The sequence below is a fragment of the Girardinichthys multiradiatus genome, chromosome 13 (genome assembly GCF_021462225.1).
Source record: "Girardinichthys multiradiatus isolate DD_20200921_A chromosome 13, DD_fGirMul_XY1, whole genome shotgun sequence".
Lineage (NCBI taxonomy): Eukaryota > Metazoa > Chordata > Actinopteri > Cyprinodontiformes > Goodeidae > Girardinichthys > Girardinichthys multiradiatus.
In genome coordinates, this window is record NC_061806.1 from 23,990,721 (window position 1) to 24,012,294 (window position 21,574).

At 39.8% G+C, this 21,574-nt stretch overlaps 2 protein-coding genes across 5 annotated transcripts in view; both read right to left on the minus strand.

The window, feature by feature from the left end:
• LOC124879376 (ankyrin repeat and IBR domain-containing protein 1-like) overlaps nt 1-5,502 on the minus strand; it is a 31,273-nt gene extending 25,771 nt beyond the window's left edge. For 2 of the 4 annotated variants that reach the window (XM_047383908.1, XM_047383905.1), the window contains exon 1: nt 4,016-4,218. The gene's annotated coding sequence lies outside the window, so the exon portion shown is untranslated. Of the gene's footprint in view, nt 1-4,015; nt 4,219-5,477 lie in introns of those variants that run through there. The other 2 variants (XM_047383907.1, XM_047383906.1) reach the window with 2 other exon arrangements.
• A 2,172-nt stretch (nt 5,503-7,674) lies between these two features.
• On the minus strand, nt 7,675-12,962 carry LOC124879529 (receptor-transporting protein 3-like). The gene is made up of 3 exons (XM_047384146.1): nt 12,805-12,962; nt 8,940-9,111; nt 7,675-8,638 (listed from the first exon to the last, which is right to left on the minus strand). The coding sequence occupies exons 1-3, from the start codon at nt 12,818-12,820 to the stop codon at nt 8,296-8,298; spliced, it is 531 nt and encodes a 176-aa protein (XP_047240102.1). The 5' UTR covers nt 12,821-12,962; the 3' UTR covers nt 7,675-8,295.
• Nucleotides 12,963-21,574: the final 8,612 nt, after the last annotated feature.

Sequence of the window (21,574 nt, forward strand, 5' to 3'; positions counted from 1 at the left end):
CAGCTACATATTATTACACAGTTTATACGCTTTCCAGCCACTACAGGTCTGAGAGTGAGTTAAACCATGCAGCACTAATGTACCGAGTCAAACCAGCTTTACTTTCCCTTGCAGGAGCCAAACCCTAGAATCACAACTATGGCTGCTCCCACAGAAACGACTTAAACGGTGCAGTGGTTTGAAAACGTACATGCGGTCAATTCATCTTAGTAGAACCGTTTTATTTCAGCCACACTGAAGGGTTTTTGTGCATGAACAGCTTTTTTTCCAACTCATACCAATGCATCTTAATCCAGACTTTGACTAGGCCAGTCCAAAACCTTCATTTAGTTTGTTTTGAGCCACTCAGAGACAGACCTGCTGGTTTGCTTTCGACCACTTTCCCAACTTTTATTTAAGGTCAGGAACTGATGGAAGGTCATTCTCCTTCAGGATTTTCTGCCGGAGAGCAGAATTAATTGTTCCATTAATTTCATCAAGTCATCCGGGACTTGAAGCTGGAAAGTCTTGGGGATCATCAAGATGTTTTCTAGCAAATGTTAGACAGCTGTTTGTCGGCAGCAGTTTTTGCTACTATACAGTGGCCTTAGAAAATACTTTGTAAACCTTTCCGGACCAAAGGATGTCAAAAACGTTTTTGCTCATTTGTGGCAGATGTGGCAGGTACCAGTGCAGCTAGTAAAACTAAAGCACAAAATGTGGTTAACTCATGATTAACAAGCAGGCCATTACTTTTCACACATGGTCAGGTTGGATTAGATTTAAAGATGCTCTTCCTGTTGACAGGAGAAGCTTTTTAAATATATATGACAAATATAATAACAGTGAGATACAGCGAAGCAAACAAACACAGCTTCTTTCTCTGGTCACATGTCATATATAATCACCGTCTTTATCAACGTGTTCGGCTTCGTTTCCTTCCTGATCCTCCCCACCTCTCCTTCACAAACAGTTTAGTCTGTCTTGAACGCACACACAGCGACGTCCTGTAATGAGCGGAGTGTGTGACGAGTGCATGAGTCTGTGTTCGTGCTGGGTTGCTGAGGGTTTCATTACAGTCTTCATTCTACAGCCATCTGTCTGGCCTTCACAAAGAGCCCCCTTTTTTAGGCCGGCTACAGTTGGCCGCTGGCTGCCCTGGCATTGGAACGTTTGAATAACTTGGACGACTGCCTCCACCCTCCTCAACGCTGACAGACAGGGAAAATGCACACCGACAGATGAGACACGAGGGTCAAACAGAAGCTGCCAAAACTGAGAATAATGCCAAACATTTGTAAGTTCCGTTCTTGATTATGTGTTCTTGTATAAAAACAGAGCAGAGAGGTTTGTTGCAACAGTTAATGGGTCAGTCGGTCTGCTTCCCCCCTTTTTGGGCACACCGATTTACTTCCAGTTCACTTAACGTCTGCAGATTTGCCTGCCTTTTTTACTAAATAAGGGCAGGAAGTCTGATCAAGAAGGAATCCCGGAATTCCAAGGATTACACATCTTAAACTTGGCCGTCTTCCTAAGGAATCTAAGGAACACGTCATTCAGTGGTCAGCTGGAGCTGAAGCATTGGACTAATTTCCTGTTAACTAGACGTTTGTCTCTTCAGTTTTAAATCCAACCAAGAACAGAGGACTGACTTATGCCGGAAAAATCCACAGTAACAAGTTTAAATTATTCCACAGGGTTGCATGGGCCTCGTGCAACAGAACAACTTAATCACTCAGTTGTTTATGAATAGCTGGAGAATTAGTCAGTTGGTTAATTAGGCCAATTTTGTTGCAGTTGTTAAATAATAGTCTGATAAATTGATGAAAGGCAGGCATATCTGAGGACAGTGAGACGTGGGTTGGTTACCAGTATCAAAGTTTAGTTTCAAATCTGCAAACTTTTCCTGTTCTTTAAAGTCCTTTAAATGATGCCAGAGAAGTTGCCATAGTGACCAGAGTTTGTCCTGCTTGTGTGTTTAGTGGAGTAGGCCTGCACTGCCTTTTCTCCATGTTTTGCTGCACGCTAGGGGTAAGCTGGCTGAAAAAAGCTAAACGAGTTTTTTTTCCCCCAAACTTACAGAAATTATGCTTAATGTGAAAAATCTAAAAGGGCACATCCCATAACTCGTATTAGGGCAACATAAATATGTACTTGGACTTCGGAATGTGGTAGTTAGGTCACATAAATAACAGTTATAACTAACAAATGAAATAAAAAACTTCTCACAATGGGATAACTTTGAGAAAAATACCTACAGTATCACAGGGTATATTTACACAAAAATGTAAATATAAAAATATAAAACATGTATAACATGATCTACTTGCTTTCACTTAAAACAGATAAGGTAATACATAAAACAATAAAAAAAAATGTTGCTACATTAGGAGAAAATATAGACTAAAGGGTCATTAAACTTAGTTTAAATAACCTGGGATGCACTGTATATAGACACCGGTCTATCAGAACCAGATTACCTTCTACAGCAAACTGGGCTGCACTAGCTAATCTGATCAGACCACACAGGCCAGCCTTTGGTCCCCAACATGCATAAGTGAGCCATGGCTCACAATTTTCCTGTTGTGAGTTCACTGTTGTCCCTTCCTTGGCCTGTTATGGTATTGTCCACAGCAGACCAGGAACACCCCACAAGAGCTGCAGCTTTGCAGACTCTCGGACTCAGTCATCTAACTTGGCTCTAGTCAACCACACTCAAACGCTTGCCAATTTCTTTTCCAGTGTTTCTAAGAAATCAGCTTTGAGGACACAAAGCTCACTTGCTGCCTAATATATTCAAATAACTCATAGTTGTGATAAAGAGATAATCTATATTATTTACTTCATTTGTCAGCATTCATAATGCTATGCCGAAATGGAGTAAAACTAATACTTTGGCTACCAAGCCAGAACTATGTTTTTTTTTTTTACTGGAAACTTTGTTTTTTTCTGGAAACATCTCCAAACACCCGAATGTGTCTTTTTTATAAGAAAGGGAAAAGAATACTACCCTTCTTTCAGCCAGCTAAAAAGCAGCATGCAGCAATGGGTGGGGTGGAGGCAGCTCTGTGCTGCTATACACTGCATACAGCCAAACAAAACTCATCTCCCTCCAATCCTTTCTCAAGTATCTAATTTTTACGGACTTGTAAAATGTCTTGAATTATAGCAGTTATCCAGCTGTAACTTTAACGGAGGCTTTAGTCCTCGACGCAGCTGTCCCGGGTTCGAGTCCCGACCCCGGACACTTCCTGTCTGCTTACCTTCGAAAAAGACAACAAAAATAAAGGCCACTACGTGCCACAAAAACGATCTGTGACTTTTAATTTAATAATACAATCATGAGAATAACAGTCCTATGTTTGTGGAATCACTATTATTTCTTTTCAAATAATAAAAACCTACAGGAGCGTGAATAGTTCCCATCATTTGATACACATCAACTTAGTCCAAGTACGGATATTAATTACGCTGCTGCTCAACAGAGTGCTACGGGACAAAGTCTGTTTGCCCAAATGGACATACAACTTGTTGGAGTCGGACGCAGCAGCAGCAGCTGTGATGATACACAGAGCGACTTTTAGCAAAATTAGCTGGGTCACCGTGTATCAGCTAAATATCCAGGTCAGACCTCGGGTGGTTATCCACCGAAATGTGTCAGCATGAAATGGAGCACCAAACAAACAACAGCCTACTTCTCTCTGCATGTGTTTGTCCATGCGGCCCCTCGGTCTCTTTTCTAAACGCTCCTTTGTTTCAACTCGCTGACAGTTTACACGAATCACCAACCAAACAACGCGAAGGTGTTCGTACATTTTGCGAGTCATGAGCTTTATCTTCCCTCTGACCTGTTTTCAGTTCGGTCCTTAGAGAGGGTGATGTGGTGAGAAACGTTACCACCCATTAACGAGCAGCCTACCTCGGTGTTGTTACCGCGGATACCCAGTGGTCTCTCCGTGTTTCTTCTTCGGGTAAACGTTAGCGGTTTGTGTTAGCTCCCAACTACCAACAGTACAGCGACGCTGCTTTTACTTACACGTTTGGAAACTTGCGTACATCAACAGCCATCGTCGTACAGATGCCATTCGGTTCTCCGGCTGTCGTGTCGCTCAACCATCCTCTCAGCCAGTGGACCCCGACGGAGGACGATAGTGAAGATGCTGCTGACAGCAGAAAGGCGACTGAGAGACTCTTGCTCCGGGGCTTCACTTTGTTGTTGCTAACACTGAACAGAGCAGGATAAAGTGCGCACGCGCAGTTCTGACAAAGAGCCCCCTGTGCAAGTGACGTAAACGCTGACGTCTCGCTCTGGGAATCCGCCCACTGAGTGGCAAACAGACGAGAAGGACGTTGAGACGGGCTGACAAATTAACACCAGATTTAATGGTTTATTAAAATGCCATATATCAAGAGCTGACATTTTCATTTTATGAGCAGGCCGTTCACTTACACTAACACCGAACATTCAGGCAATTGTTTTACTGTATTCACAAACTAAAGAGAACAAATCCCAAATTATGATAGCAATTCATCAAATCCTACTTATATATAATATATATTATATATCGTATTTATAGAGCACTTTCATTTCACACAGTCAAGTGTGTTTTATTAAAAAAACATGAAGGTGTGTATATGAAAAAACTACACACACAAATAGACACTAAAAACTAGGTAAAAAAAAAAACATCCTTCCATTCTCTATACCTGCTTATTCTTAAAAGGTTACGAGTGTCTTTCTCCAGCAGTTGGGCAAGAGGCGAGGTAAATCCTGGATAGACTGCCAGAATTTCACAGGGCAACACAGAGACGGGACAAATAACCATATACGCACATACTCAAACCTAAAGGCAAATTCGAGAGACCAACTAACCCAAATAAACATGTTTTTTGGGCTGTAGAAGAAGGATGAAGTACCTGACGAGAAACCACACATGCATGAAGAGAACATGCAAATTCCATACAGAAGGACCCCAGGCTGGATTCGAACCCTCCACTTTCTCACTGCAAGGCAACAGGGCTACCAACTGAGTCCCCCGATGCAGCCCATGAGGAGAAGAATAAGACTAATGCACGGTGGACCCTGGGTTAGCACTGCTGCTTTGCATCAATAATGTTCTGTGGGCCTGTAGTCTTTCTGCATGGAGTTAGCATATTCTCCACATGCATGTGTGGGTTCTCTCCAGGTACACCAGTTTCCTCATACTGTCCAAAAATGTGGATGTTTGAATTGTGTGAATGTGTGAATTCATCTCTCTGAATTGTCCTTATATATATATGAGTGTGTGTGTCCCTGGTTGTTTCTCCTGTGTGTCTCTGTGTTGTCCTGTGATGGACTGGCATCCTGTCCAGGGTGTAACCAACATCTCTAATAATAACAATAATTTAAAAAAAAAGTATATAAACAGATCAATGCGTTTTAGAGAATGAGGAAAAGCTTTGAGGAAAAGCCAAACTGAATAGATCCATCTTGAGTTTGCTGTAAAAAGCTTCCAAACCTTTAGACACCTTTGTCTTTATCCATTCGTCATGTCTTTAGTTCTTCATAGTGTGCTATTTCTAAATGTACTGTATATAATCTATTCTGTGCTCTGACTCCCACACCCCTTGAACAAACGGAAATTGTTGTCACATCAGTCTCAATATTGCAAAAAGATATTGCTATTGATACACAGATACAGGGGTTGGACAATTAAACTGAAACACCTGTCATTTTAGTGTGGGAGGTTTCATGGCTAAATTGGACCAGCCTGGTAGCCAGTCTTCATTGATTGCACATTGCACCAGTAAGAGCAGAGTGTGAAGGTTCAATTAGCAGGGTAAGAGCACAGTTTTGTTCAAAATATTGAAATGCACACAACATTTTGGGTGACATACCAGAGTTCAAAATAGGACAAATTGTTGGTGTACATCTTGCTGGCGCATCTGTGACCAAGACAGCAAGTCTTAGTGATGTATCAAGAGCCACGGTATCCAGGGTAATGTCAGCATACCATCAAGAAGGACGAACCTCATCCAACAGGATTAACTGTGGATGCAAGAGGAAGCTGTCTGAAAGGGATGTTCGGGTGCTAACCCGGATTGTATCCAAAAAACATAAAACCACGGCTGCCCAAATCACAGCAGAATTAAATGTGCACCTCAACTGTCCTGTTTCCACCAGAACTGTCCGTCAGGAGCTCCACAGGGTCAATATACACGGCCGGGCTGCAATAGCCAAACCTTTGGTCACTTATGCCAATGCCAAACGTCGGTTTCAATGGTGCAAGGAACGCAAATCTTGGGCTGTGGACAATGTGAAACATTTATTGTTCTCTGATGAGTCCACCTTTACTGTTTTCCCCACATCCGGGAGAGTTATGGTGTGGAGAGGCCCCAAAGAAGCGTACCACCCAGACTGTTGCATGGCCAGAGTGAAGCATGGGGGTGGAGTGATGGTTTGGGGTGCCATATCATGGCATTCCCTTGGCCCAATACTTGTGCTAGATGCCAAGGACTACCAAACCATTCTTGAGGACCATGTGCATCCAATGGTTCAAACATTGTATCCTGAAGGCGATGCTGTGTATCAGGATGACAATGGACCAATACACACAGCAAGACTGGTGAAAGATTGGTTTGATGAACATGAAAGTGAAGTTGAACATCTCCCATGGCCTGCACAGTCACCAGATCTAAATATTATTGAGCCACTTTGGGGTGTTTTGGAGGAGCGAGTCAGGAAACGTTTTCCTCCACCAGTATCACGTAGTGACCCGGCCACTATCCTGCAAGAAGAATGGCTTAAAATCCCTCTGACCACTGAGCAGGACTTGTATATGTCATTCCCAAGATGAATTGATGCTGTATTGGCTGCAAAAGGAGGCCCTACACCATACTAATAAATTATTGTGGTCTAAAACCAGGTGTTTCAGTTTCATTGTCCAACCTCTGTAGATTCATGGACTGCATTTTGTACAGTGTTGAGCTAAGTGCTGTACAAATAAACAAATGTAAAACAAAACCAAGAAAAGAGAAGAATAAAACTTACAGTTTAGCTAAACCCACATCAAGGGGCTCTTCCTCGCTTAATCTCATTGATGTTAGAGTTGTCATCATATTCTTGTTGATGCAAATAAAGACAAAACCTCTCTAACTTTGTTATGTTTCCCAATACCCAAAACCAGTACCCCAGAACAAATGAAGGTCCAATAACTAATACTTTTTTTGGCTATTCACGTTAAAGGAGGTTAAGTCTATCCATACCTTTTGACTTGCCAAGACAAACACATTAGGCCTACAGAGAGGCATCAACCTTTTAGACTTATGAATTAATGCCATAGATAATTAAATTCAATATTTATCAAAGTAAGAACTAAATCGGAGCATTTAAAGAGAATAAATGTATGGAGCAAGGATACACCCTTGAGGGTCTCCACATGGGCAATTGCTGAAGACAACAAGCCCTTCCATGCAACTGGAAAGCCTTTGTCCACAGTTTTAGATTTAAACTTTTTATGAAGAGTGTCTTTTTATACCTGCATGAGAGGTTAGGATGTTATGATAAAGAGTTGCAAAAAGATCTTACAGTACTAGTATTAGAGAATCCTCTGAGTCTGTAATTACTAAAAGATCAATAAAACGGTTGTCAAATTACAGACAGTAAGTCTTTATATATCCATAGCAATGGGACAATGACTGTTGTTTGAACAAAAGTATTTAAAAATATTTATTGAGATATGTATATAAACAATCTTTACAACATGAGGATTGAATGGCAGACAAACATATTAAGACTCATATCAATATATATTATTTTTATATCAAATCATCCTAACAAGTGGCCAGTTGCCAACAACACCACACAAAGCCAGAGTACCCAGTGAGAACCCATGCATGCACAGGGAGAACATGGAAACTCCATGCAGAAAGACCCCCAGCTGGGAATTGAACCCAGGACCTTCTTGCTGCAAGGCAACAGTGCTACCAACTGTGCCACCGTGCAGCCCCCTTTATCAAATCATAAAAAGTAAAAATCATCATAAAGTAGGAATAAACATTTATAATTACCATGATTGCATAAGTGTCAAATGTACAATATGTTTATCATACTCAAAAAAAAACTCATGATAAGCACTTTAAAACAAAGCCAAAAATGTATGGTTTGCTTAAACCTCAAAGCATAATTTTTTTAATGATATAAGCTCATTTCTGGTCTCAATATTGTGTCATACATAAATCCATGTCACACTAATATCTGACAAACATAATGATGTAAACAATCATAAAATATCAAGGAAAAAGTCTGTCGAAACTGAGAAAGATAGAACATCTCTGTTAGTCATCCTCCTGACAGCAAATGCCCAGACGACAGGCCTCACACAGGGATTTCTCATGGGGCTTGGTCCACACTTTAGTAGAGGAGGCTGAAGAACCATCTTCATTTTCCTCCTCCTCCCTGTAGCAATTTTTTCGAATTTTGGAAAAAAGCCTGACCAAAGCATGCTCCACTTCTTTCTGGGTGAAACCTGGGAGATAAAATTCCCCATCCTGGCAACGACGACAGGCCTGACCAAAGGGCCGCATGATCACCGTACCTCGGCCATTTCGCAGCCGGTAACGGAACAGCAGCACCACTCGAGCCGAAGGCCAGGTCTTACGGCAAACTCCACACTGGAAACTGAGGGGAAACGAGATAGTACATGCAGACTTTAGAAGTATTTTCAAATAAGTTTTTCTGTTCCCTTCTGAACTTTATTAAAGCAGAAACTTGGAGTTACACTCTTTCATTGATGTGGTGAACAGGTTTTCCCCCAACCATGATAATGCCACTACAAGATGCTTTGCTTCATCATATGACCCGCATAGTAATCTTTGAACATGTAAATTTTAAGAAACCCATACAGAACATATTGTGTCCATTGCTGGCACATCAGCAAATATCTTATTATGAAACAATATAACAAAAGCACAATACGTACTGTCCGTAGGCACAATGGGAGTACACTTTCCAGCCTTTCTTCCTCTGTTCTTTGGTGACTTCGTCTGTCTGTGTGTAGTTAAAGTTCAGACACCATACATCTCCATAGTCCAGCTGATTGTCATCGTAAAGCAGTTCATCAAATATGTCCAACCAGAACCCTGGAGTCCAAACTGTATGAATAGACAAAAAAGAAAATTTGACACGTAATGAAATGTCAATAATTTCCACAATTATCCTGCAAGGTTAGAATAATAATTTTTTTATGCATGACCCAAGTAGCTTGAATGCATCATTTTCCAGACAGCAGACTAAAAACAAATCAATATTAAATTATTGTAGAGGTAAACCATTGGAGGTCCCTTCATTTTTGCTCCATATGTGTCCCTTGGAAACAAAAATATTATTTTAAAGATGCTATACAAATGTGTTTTATTAACATATGTTTCTCTTATACAGGTCCTTCTCAAAATATTAGCATATTGTGATAAAGTTCATTATTTTCCATAATGTCATGATGAAAATTTAACATTCATATATTTTAGATTCATTGCACACTAACGGAAATATTTCAGGTCTTTTATTGTCTTAATACGGATGATTTTGGCATACAGCTCATGAAAACCCAAAATTCCTATCTCACAAAATTAGCATATCATTAAAAAGGTCTCTAAACGAGCTATGAACCTAATCATCTGAATCAACGAGTTAACTCTAAACACCTGCAAAAGATTCCTGAGGCCTTTAAAACTCCCAGCCTGGTTCATCACTCAAAACCCCAATCATGGGTAAGACTGCCGACCTGACTGCTGTCCAGAAGGCCACTATTGACACCCTCAAGCAAGAGGGTAAGACACAGAAATAAATTTCTGAATGAATAGGCTGTTCCCAGAGTGCTGTATCAAGGCACCTCAGTGGGAAGTCTGTAGGAAGGAAAAAGTGTGGCAGAAAACGCTGCACAACGAGAAGAGGTGACCGGACCCTGAGGAAGATTGTGGAGAAGGGCCGATTCCAGACCTTGGGGGACCTGCGGAAGCAGTGGACTGAGTCTGGAGTAGAAACATCCAGAGCCACCGTGCACAGGCGTGTGCAGGAAATGGGCTACAGGTGTCGCATTCCCCAGGTCAAGCCACTTTTGAACCAGAAACAGCGGCAGAAGCGCCTGACCTGGGCTACAGAGAAGCAGCACTGGACTGTTGCTCAGTGGTCCAAAGTACTTTTTTCGAATGAAAGCAAATTCTGCATGTCATTCGGAAATCAAGGTGCCAGAGTCTGGAGGAAGACTGGGGAGAAGGAAATGCCAAAATGCCAGAAGTCCAGTGTCAAGTACCCACAGTCAGTGATGGTCTGGGGTACCGTGTCAGCTGCTGGTGTTGGTCCACTGTGTTTTATCAAGGGCAGGGTCAATGCAGCTAGCTATTAGGAGATTTTGGAGCACTTCATGCTTCCATCTGCTGAAAAGCTTTATGGAGATGAAGATTTCATTTTTCAGCATGACCTGGCACCCGCTCACAGTGCCAAAACCACTGGTAAATGGTTTACTGACCATGGTATCACTGTGCTCAATTGGCCTGCCAACTCTCCTGACCTGAACCCCATAGAGAATCTGTGGGATATTGTGAAGAGAACGTTGAGAGACTCAAGACCCAACACTCTGGATGAGCTAAAGGCCGCTATTGAAGCATCCTGGGCCTCCATAAGACCTCAGCAGTGCCACAGGCTGATTGCCTCCATGCCACGCCGCATTGAAGCAGTCATTTCTGCAAAAGGATTCCCGACCAAGTATTGAGTGCATAACTGTACATGATTATTTGAAGGTTGACGTTTTTTGTATTAAAAACGCTTTTCTTTTATTGGTCGGATAAAATATGCTAATTTTGTGAGATAGGAATTTTGGGTTTTCATGAGCTGTATACCAAAATCATCCGTATTAAGACAATAAAAGACCTGAAATATTTCAGTTAGTGTGCAATGAATCTAAAATATATAAATATTAAATTTTCATCATTACATTATAGAAAATAATGAACTTCATCACAATATGCTAATTTTTTGAGAAGGACCTGTATATTTTTTATCAATCTATAAATTTTCTGTAATTTTAATCCCTTAAATACCAGTTTTTGTAAGTAAAGCGGATACAGTTCACAGCTAATGAAAACCCAATATTCATTTTCTAGAATAAAATGTAATATTACAAAGGATCAATAAAGAAAGGATCCTCTTAAGACAGTAGTATCGTTTTTTGCTTTTAAACCCCTTCCTACATCACTTTTTCCTTCCACTCATATTGCCATTATTATGCCTGGAAACCACCAAGGAAACCACAGAGGGCATGAATTTCTGCTTGGTTCATAAATGGTAAGACTTTGACATTTCTGTATTTAAAAAGGCATTTTTATTGCTCTTATGCAATATTTTAACATTCTGAAGTTTGGGCTTTCACCAGAGTTAGGCCACAACTACCACAAATATCTGTGACACGGGGCGCGATGGTGGCACAGGGGTAGAGCGCATGACTCATGTATGGAGGCCTTTAAGTCCTTGAAGCAGCCTGTCAGTGGTTTGAGGTCCGACTGTAGTTATTCATTACTAGTGAGGTATTGAAAATGGTCTGAATTGGATCAACTTGTGGCGCTTGCCTTATAGATACCTGCTTACATAAATTGATTCATAGATATTACCCAGCCAAGCAGTACTTGCTCAAATGCGAGTACTGTTCTCTGTTAGTCTGAACCTGAACCCATTGCCACCTTCTGGAGAGAAGTAATCCTGTATGTCCAAAGGAACATTTACTCTGTTTGGAGTACATGACAGCAAAAGCAAAAACAGAAAAAACTACATATTATAAATCTATTAATACTCTTAGGTAAATACCACGTACACAAATCTAAGTTCAGCCATAGTACTTCCTCTTTTTGGCTTTACAAAAAGTGTCTGAACAGTACATTTTTAACATCCCTGACTAATAAGAAAGCTACAAAAACACTTGACTTATGCACTTTATTTAATGTATGTATGTGATCAATTCCATTGGCTTCTGTTTATTTGTGTAAGTTTATATTATTAACTGTCTTGTATTGATTATATGTCTTTTCATAAAGTTGAAAAAAAAAAAACATTTGCTGCAAATCTTCCCCTCTCTCTCCACCCATTTCCTGTCAATTCACTTTCAAAATAAAGGCCACCAGTGCCAAAATAAAACGTTTCAGTTATAAACGACTGAAATTTATGATTAATTTATATATGGGTTCAGTTTTTCATTTTTGAATTACTGGCGTAAATAAACTCTTCTTTGGTTTCTAAAATAATGACAGGCCCGGGTGAAAACATGATTACGGCCTAATTTGGTATTTTTTCGGATAACATCTGACCACAAGGAAGATCAACTGACGCAGTTTACCCATCTAACGAGTTTCAAGCAAACCCTTTCTGTCACCTTTAAGATGTTCAAACAACAGCCTACGCCTACAAAAGACTGCTGCCTAACAAATAATTGTCTTTATCTGGACTTAAACATTTGACAAATTAGTCTTTAGAGAGCAGGACATTTTTAAAGAGAGTGAGCGGCTGTAAAACAAGTCAGTTACATTGAGTATTTACAGGTAAAGTTATATTATATCATATGGTGTTTCTCAATGGGAGCATTATGGGTTTTATAGCACTGTTTGTTTTAACAACTTGTTTACTGTAGACCTCTGACTTCATCCTTTTCCTTTATCAGACGTTATGCTTATCCACCATGATCTGATTATTGTTATTATGAACTCAGCTTAGAAAACACTTCTCTAAACAAAGCAACGCACTTGTTTCAACTTGAAGTAAAGAAACAAACTGAATCGCAAGTGGAAAAAAAAAAGTCTTACCTGTGGATCTGCTCATCTTGCCTGGTATTCTGATGTCTGTAGAGCCTCTGAGACGCTGAGACAGTTTGCCCTCTGAATGTTGCTCTCTAGACAGCCGCTTTATTTATATGACAGAATCAGCTGTAGGTCAGGAAACGAAACTTAACATCTGTTTCGTTTTCCATCTCATGGAAAGGTTGTTTTGCAGCGACATGTCTTTTGCAAATAGGTTTCTGTTGCTTTTGGCACGGAGTGCAAATGTGAAGAAATGTTGCGTCATTTTAAAATATTAAAATAACTGAAATAAGAAAAACATTTTAAGGTGTTCCTACAGTGTTTTTAAACAACGACATTAATAATAATAAAAATAATAATAGCTATTACTTCAGTTCTATTTGTTTTTTAAACGTTTGTTTTGTGGTGCCAGTAATTTTGTAAGAAAAAACAACACACACACATACACACATAGACCTGACACAGGGCAATTTAGAGAGGCCAATTAAAGGGTAACGGGGAACTATGAGCCGGAGTACCCGGAGGGGACCCCCTTGCTGCCACTCCCAGATTGACTGAACAAATTTACTCAAATCAAAGGTCGGGGTGCTGTAAAAAAGTTGTCATCATATTCTTGTTGATGCACAAAAAAGATATACAGGTCCTTCTCAAAATATTAGCATATTGTGATAAAGTTCATTATTTTCCATAATGTCATGATGAAAATTTAACATTCATATATTTTAGATTCATTGCACACTATAACTGAAATATTTCAGGTCTTTTATTGTCTTAATACGGATGATTGTGGCATACAGCTCATGAAAACCCAAAATTCCTATCTCACAAAATTAGCATATTTCATCCGACCAATAAAAGAAAAGTGTTTTAATACAAAAAAACGTCAACCTTCAAATAATCATGTACAGTTGTGCACTCAATACTTGGTCGGGAATCCTTTTGCAGAAATGACTGCTTCAATGCGGCGTGGCATGGAGGCAATCAGCCTGTGGCACTGCTGAGGTCTTATGGAGGCCCAGGATGCTTCGATAGCGGCCTTTAGCTCATCCAGAGTGTTGGGTCTTGAGTCTCTCAACGTTCTCTTCACAATATCCCACAGATTCTCTATGGGGTTCAGGTCAGGAGAGTTGGCAGGCTAATTGAGCACAGTGATACCATGGTCAGTAAACCATTTACCAGTGGTTTTGGCACTGTGAGCAGGTGCCAGGTCGTGCTGAAAAATGAAATCTTCATCTCCATAAAGCTTTTCAGCAGATGGAAGCATGAAGTGCTCCAAAATCTCCTGATAGCTAGCTGCATTGACCCTGCCCTTGATAAAACACAGTGGACCAACACCAGCAGCTGACACGGCACCCCAGACCATCACTGACTGTGGGTACTTGACACTGGACTTCTGGCATTTTGGCATTTCCTTCTCACCAGTCTTCCTCCAGACTCTGGCACCTTGATTTCCGAATGACATGCAGAATTTGCTTTCATCCGAAAAAAGTACTTTGGACCACTGAGCAACAGTCCAGTGCTGCTTCTCTGTAGCCCAGGTCTGGGGAATGCGGCACCTGTAGCCCATTTCCTGCACACGCCTGTGCACGGTGGCTCTGGATGTTTCTACTCCAGACTCAGTCCACTGCTTCCGCAGGTCCCCCAAGGTCTGGAATCGGCCCTTCTCCACAATCTTCCTCAGGGTCCGGTCACCTCTTCTCGTTGTGCAGCGTTTTCTTCCACACTTTTTCCTTCCCACAGACTTCCCACTGAGGTGCCTTGATACAGCACTCTGGGAACAGCCTATTCGTTCAGAAATTTCTTTGTGTGTCTTACCCTCTTGCTTGATGGTGTCAATAGTGGCCTTCTGGACAGCAGTCAGGTCGGCAGTCTTACCCATGATTGGGGTTTTGAGTGATGAACCAGGCTGGGAGTTTTAAAGGCCTCAGGAATCTTTTGCAGGTGTTTAGAGTTAACTCGTTGATTCAGATGATTAGGTTCATAGCTCGTTTAAAGACCCTTTTAATGATATGCTAATTTTGTGAGATAGGAATTTTGGGTTTTCATGAGCTGTATGCCAAAATCATCCGTATTAAGACAATAAAAGACCTGAAATATTTCAGTTAGTGTGCAATGAATCTAAAATATATGAATGTTAAATTTTCATCATGACATTATGGAAAATAATGAACTTTATCACAATATGCTAATATTTTGAGAAGGACCTGTAAACACAGTTTTCCTCTCCACTTACCCTATATGCATGCTCAGTGTTAAGGACTGCTGCAAAGTCAATGCAAGTGACTGTCTACTGTCTCTACAGGCTCATCCAGTGGGAGTGGATGCTCCAACTCACTGACTCAATGCAATCTGCTGGGGTTCCTTTTTAACTAACTTGAATAATAAACTGAATCCGAATGCACTGTTTTGATAGTTAGGATTATTTGGAATGTATGTACCTGACTTGAAATCTGTGTGATTTGACTGAATTGACTTTGTGCCTTGAGATGACGTGTTGTGAATTGGCGCTATATAAATAAAACTGAATTAAATTGAATAAAAAAAACTCCCTAACTTTTCATGTTTACCAAGACCCAAAACCAGTACCCCACAACAAAAGTCACATAACTAATACTTAATCTTTTGTTTGTTCAGATTAAGAGAGGTTAAGGCCATACATACCTTTTGAGTTGCCAAGACAAACCGACAGAGAGGCATCAACCCTTATTAGACCAAGATCCAATTATGAATCAGTGCCATAGAAAATTGAATTTTGTATTTATTAAAAAAAGAACAAAATGGCAGCATTTAAAAAGAAAAAAATGTATGGACCAAGGATACACCCTTGAGGGTCTCCACATGGGCAACTCCTTAAGACAACAAGCTCTTACATGCAACTGCAAAGCATTTGTCCACAGTTTTGGATTTAAACTTTTAAAGAGCAGTCCCTTTAATCCCTGCATGACAGGTTATGATGTTATGATCAAAAGTTGCAATAAGATCTTGCAGTACTAGTATTAGAGAATCCTCTGAGCCTGTAATTAATAAAAGATCAATAAAACTTTTCTCAAATTACAGACTATGGCGAGTCTTTAAATATTCTGTGCGAGATTATGATGCTGCAATAAAACGAATTCATTTGTGAGGCTTTGCACAGATATTAGGCGGTGACAATAAAATTGCTCGACGCTGTCCAGTTCAATCCAATAGAGGGGGCTATAGGACCACATTTTAGTAAACTGCAGCTGAGCATCATCCGTTCAACTAGGATAAATTATTTTTGAAGAAACAAAACACTTACCAACATGATTTCTTATGAGTCAGACCACCTTTATTGCAAATAAATACCCAGATAAAGCATATACGCAGTGGAAGCAGAGAAGCGTTAAGAACCAAACATTACTCAGACATACTCATAAACCAACTCTCAGAAGGATCTGCCTGCTAAAATGGATTAAAACGTGTAAGTGATTTGTATCTTGTGTGAAAATACATCATTTGTGCTTTAGGAGATCTAAAATCCCACCTAAAGAGCGTACATAGGAAAAAAGAGTTTCAATCTGCTCCTGAGGACATGATTTTAATAAAATAATAAAATGCTCAGTAATGACTAAGTCATTTTGAAAAGAATGAACTGTCTGTCTACTAGACATTAAACATACAAATCTGCTGGTTGCTGTCAAACATTTGTATGAGATTTATTGTGGGGCTCAGTTCCAGCTTCTTTATTAGCTTGCTTTTTTTTCCCCAGAAGGCAGATAAGGATCACTGTCTGCATGTTTAGACCTCTATCAGCATCCTGTAGATCTACAGTTTCCTCTGACAGCCAATATTTAACACCCTTGAAAAAAAAGTTTTTGGTGCAAACACATTTGTGTGTATGTGTAAATCTGAGGTGCTTTTAAAGTCATAACTTGTTTAGGGACTTAATCGGTTTGTTTAGAACGCGTAGTTTTAACCTCACTCACATTGAGAGCAAAGGTCTTCCTAGTTAAGTTTAGAATAAAACCCTTTACTGTAATCCAGGTTTTATATTAGCTAACCTAAAAAAATTATATATTATAATTATAATATGAGGAGTCATTGGATATGTTCTAAATGCATCTTCTATATTTACATTGTCAGAAGCTGAAAGTAGTAATGGTACCAGGCTTTGATTTTATCAAGCAGATCTTGAGGAAGTTATGTGTGTAGTTTCCCAATAATCATTGTAATCACTGCATGCGGAGTGGTAATAATAACACCAGAGCGACAACACCTGTTTGTAGGTATGCAGTGATGGCATTGTGGCATTTTTCCCTCCTGCCTGACACACAAAACATACAATGACCAATTATTAATGAAAAACAAAAGAAAACTTACTGAGCACTGTGGGGACTTTTCTCATAACTGGACTGTTTGCTTTACAAAATAACACTCCACCTAAAGCTAAAAACGTATTTAATGCCTGAACGGGCCTCGAGCTATGATTATAGCAGCAACACACACATGCACACATCCATGTGATAAAGCGCACATGCAGGTTTGTCAGGATCATGACACAAAACCCATTTGGAAGAACTTGATAGGGATTATTTTGGTATAATGTACTCTACTGCAGCTGACTTAATTGTAGACACATAAATTACCTTTCTGACCAGTGTATTTTATTTTTTAAGAATCATTTTTTAAACCAATCAATAATAACAGGTAAATCAATAACATTAGTAGTTTGGTCTACAGTGTGCCAAATGTTTCCCTCTCAGAAAGCTTTTTTTACCTGCTATTTTTTAAATAAAATTAACATTTCCAGGAGTCCTTCTGTGCAAACTAAAGAAACTGATATACAACTGCCATGATGACTGTAATGAATAGCTTCATTACGTATGCTGGAACACTTAAAATGCTGTTTTGAATATTGTTGAAAGAACAAATTACACTGTGAAAGAGATTGGAGTATTTTATTCTTAGTTTGTGGGTGTTTTAGGCAGCTTCTTCTCAGCTGGTAAACAAACATAACAAATGGATAAAATACCAGTATTGTGACCAGTCTTTGGAATTAATTGTTTTCCAGTGTATTGTTAAACAATTTACTTACCTCTGTCTCTTCCTCTGTAGAGTGTTTGGGCTAAAAGATTCCCCAGGGGCCTGAGCACCTTTTAAAGGTTCCGGAAGAGACCATTATAAATTGAAGGGGAGGAGTAAATTGTGTACATTTTAGTCTTTAGTGTTAACGACTTAAGCCTAGGTACAGACTTGTTTTAAAGATGTTTAGTAATAATGTTTGTTAAATAAAGTGATGTTTTAGCTATGTTGTATGTATGTTAGTGTATATGTTGGTTTCACCTGTCATGGTAGGTCTGTTAATGGGAGGGGCTATAAAAGGCTGCCGGTTAACAAGTGGTGGCTGTAGCTGTGACCATGTGTGACTTGTGTAACAGGGTCTTGTACCTGTATGTCTTCAGTGTTGGTAAATAAACACCCAGTGGGCCTGCACTGTTTCTCTGCCTCAAGCCTCCTGCCTTAATTGGTTGCCAAGGGCCTTTCTAACAATGACACTGTTATGCAGTGTCACATGATATCAGTTGCACACTTATAATTAACAAACAACAGTTCCACTACCAAGGCAGTCACTTTAAGACAGCTTTACAGGTCTGAAAAAGAAACGTGTGCATGCATCCTTACTGCTACCACTGTGGTGCAAAATTGACCTTGAAGCCTCAGACTCCAGGGAGTCACCTTATACGCAGGTGTGACATTACAGCGTGAGAAAAGCATGCTGGGAGAGCTCACAGAGACGCAGTGCAGAGACAGACAAAGAAACAGATACAGGAGATTGGAAGAATAACTTCCTTGGGCTTCTGCCCGACATTCACCAAATATTTGTTGACACCAGAGTGTGAAGATTAAATCTGCTCTGGAACAAAATGTCAGCTATGGAGATTAGTAAAAGCACTCAGAGAAAGGTGTGACTATAATGTAATTTGGAACCTGCTGTTTTTGTCTAAAAGCAGATTCCTGAACAGATTCACCCTGCTTTAGCCTGAAGTTTCTCTTTTCACTTTCCTCTGGTTCTGACAGAACAGATGCACATTTAGACTGTAAATTGCTGCCAATCATAAGAGGAAGTGCACTGCAGAGTTTAATGGCCTTTAATTACGTTAGTTAACTGCATGTGATGGTCCCCACCACTGCAGTAAGATGGGGATTTCTGAACTAACTTTTCTTTTTACAGTAGTGCTACAAGAGTAATATTTGAAGATTTATATCTCCCTTACCAACCTTCTCACTGTGTGTGGTGACAACAAAAACCTGGCTCCTCCTCCAGCATAGTTTCTCACTGTTTTAATTGCTTAAACCTTAGCTATTCCTCTGACAATATATCAGGGCAAGTTAGGGTAACTATTTTCTTGTTGCCATTTCCTGGCTTGTGAAGATCAGCGCACATCTGTCTCACTTGAATGGCATGTTCTCTTGTATTTCCCGTTTTGAAGGCTAAGAGAAACAGACATCTGGGTTTGTAAATGCAGGGAAATCCTGGGATTTTAACCATTAAATGTATGAAGCTGGTAGAGATGTACACCCAAACACCGGCCAATTGTTTTACATTAAAATGTGGCACTGCAAAGTTTAATTTCAGGAGTACTGAGCATAAAGGCCATCCTTTTCAGGCTCTTATTTGTAAAAAAAAAAAAAACCTAAATAAATTATTTTTGCTCTACTTTCCAATTGTGTTACTTTGTGTAGGTCAATCTCATAAAAACCCAACAACATACAATGAAGTTTGTGGTTGTGACGTGACAAAGTCTGAAAAACTTTAAGTAGTATGAAAATGTAAATTTTGTGATAATAAATGTTATTATACAGTGCTTTATCTTAAATTAGAGTTAACAGAGTTAACTATCTAACATCCATAAATTCAGGCAAACATTAGATTTAAACGCCTTTTTGTTTGTGTTTCACCTTCTAATATAAACCTTTGTGTATATTTACATGTGTACATATATATACATTTTTGTGATTATTTCTACTTAATACCTGACTACTGTCATGCACTTAATTCCCCATTCTCCAAAGCTGACATTTTTAAAAAGTATTTTCCAATCTAACAGCCCTTTATTGATGCCAGGGCTCCTCAGCCAAGAATGCTGAGGGTGCAGGCCAGGCTTTCTGTCCGTTCTGCCTCTTTAACCTGCTGACAGGCTGCCAGGTGAGTCAGAGAGGGAGGGGACGGGCAGAAAGAGGACTAGTGATGGAGGCAGTGTTTGGAAAGGAGAGATAAAGTGGGGGCAGGGGTTGATGAAGGCTGGGTGTGGTAAGAAGCCTTAAGCACATTCCTCATTGTGACCGCACCCAGCATTTCTGCGTCTGCCTACCTGCCAGTGTTTGCTTTCAGGACTTATTCATGCATGCAAACAATTCATGTACTTTCTCCCTCCTTTTGCTACTTCTTCAACCTGTGTTCAGCATGTTTCCTTTCTCTTCACTATCAGCGTCAGAATGTAGCACATCCCCACAGCTGCATGCAAACGCTCAGCTCTCATTCCTCACATTTCATGTTCATGTAACATTAACAGGGCAAGAGCAAACATACAAGGTGAGAGCCCAGAAACATGCCCTCTGCAGTTTGTGAGTGTGAGTGTGTGTGTATGATAGCAAGGCAAGGATGATTGGGCATTCAGACAAGAACCACTCCCTTAGGAGCAGAACATACAATCATGCTGTGTCCTATCAAAAGCCTATCAAACAAGGTGTGTCCAGTCCAATAAACACATTTCGGGGCAAAGGGCAGCCCCTATATCTGCAAACACACATATAAGCACACTGGTATATAGATTTATCTCTATTACACCCTGTGCTGATGTCAATATTGCTGTTTTTCAGATGAACATTGCATAGCTTCATATTAACACAGTCAGGGCAAAGCAAAAAGGTGAGAAAAATCAGCTGAAGCAGCATCAGGTTCAAAAGAATCGCTTACAGAACATACAGGCAGCAGCATGTTTTAAGAGATCTGACCTTTTCTGAGGAGATAAAATGAGACGTTACAGCATGCAGTGGTGAGACTAGTTTTAAGGCGCTTTCTATAGAGAAGGGGACATGATTAAACAGTGTTGATTCAGCCTGAGCGATTCACCATGGAGAAAAACAATAGATGATTCATTGACACAATGAAACATGGACTCCAAAGAAAACACATGGATATTTAAAGTAGTTATTACTGTGTTTTAAAAGTTATTAGTTATCAGAATAACACGTTGATGATCAACACCGAAAAACAATAGTTTCTGTAAGAATATTGCTTAAGCTTTAACTGATAGCAGCCATGGTGTAGAAAACTAAAGAAACAATGCTTAAAAAACATCTCATGGAAATTCTTTAAAATAATTGAGTTTAATTGTGAACAATCCACAAAATGACTAAAATGCATATTCCATAATTTTTTAGTAGTAAAATATAAAGGAATGGATGGAAATCCTGCTCCTAAATTATAAATGTGTGCTCTTGATTTTTGGCAGGTAATTTCCCCGTATTTTGGCACTACTGCATTTAATGAGTGGTGGAATATGTTTTCTATATGCATATTTAAATTATTACCAAGGAAAACGCATCTGTGATAGTTATTTCGCCATAAAAGCGAGTTCCCAAACAAATGCACGAAGTTTGAAAATACCGGAGTTTGTACAGTGTTCAAAGGTCAAATCCTGGAATGAACTGATAAACATCATGACACTGAGGCCACTTTTGAAACAAAGCAGAGGGCGCAAACTTCCAATGAAGTTGTGCCTCAGTTGCTTTGGGAGGAGTCTTGCCTGTG

Excerpts from the sequence above, each read along its gene's own strand:
- LOC124879529 (XM_047384146.1), bottom strand. Across the intron at positions 8,639-8,939 it reads TCCCATTGTGCCTACGGACA|TTTCCAGTGTGGAGTTTGCC; the intron begins GTACGTATTGTG and ends GTTTCCCCTCAG.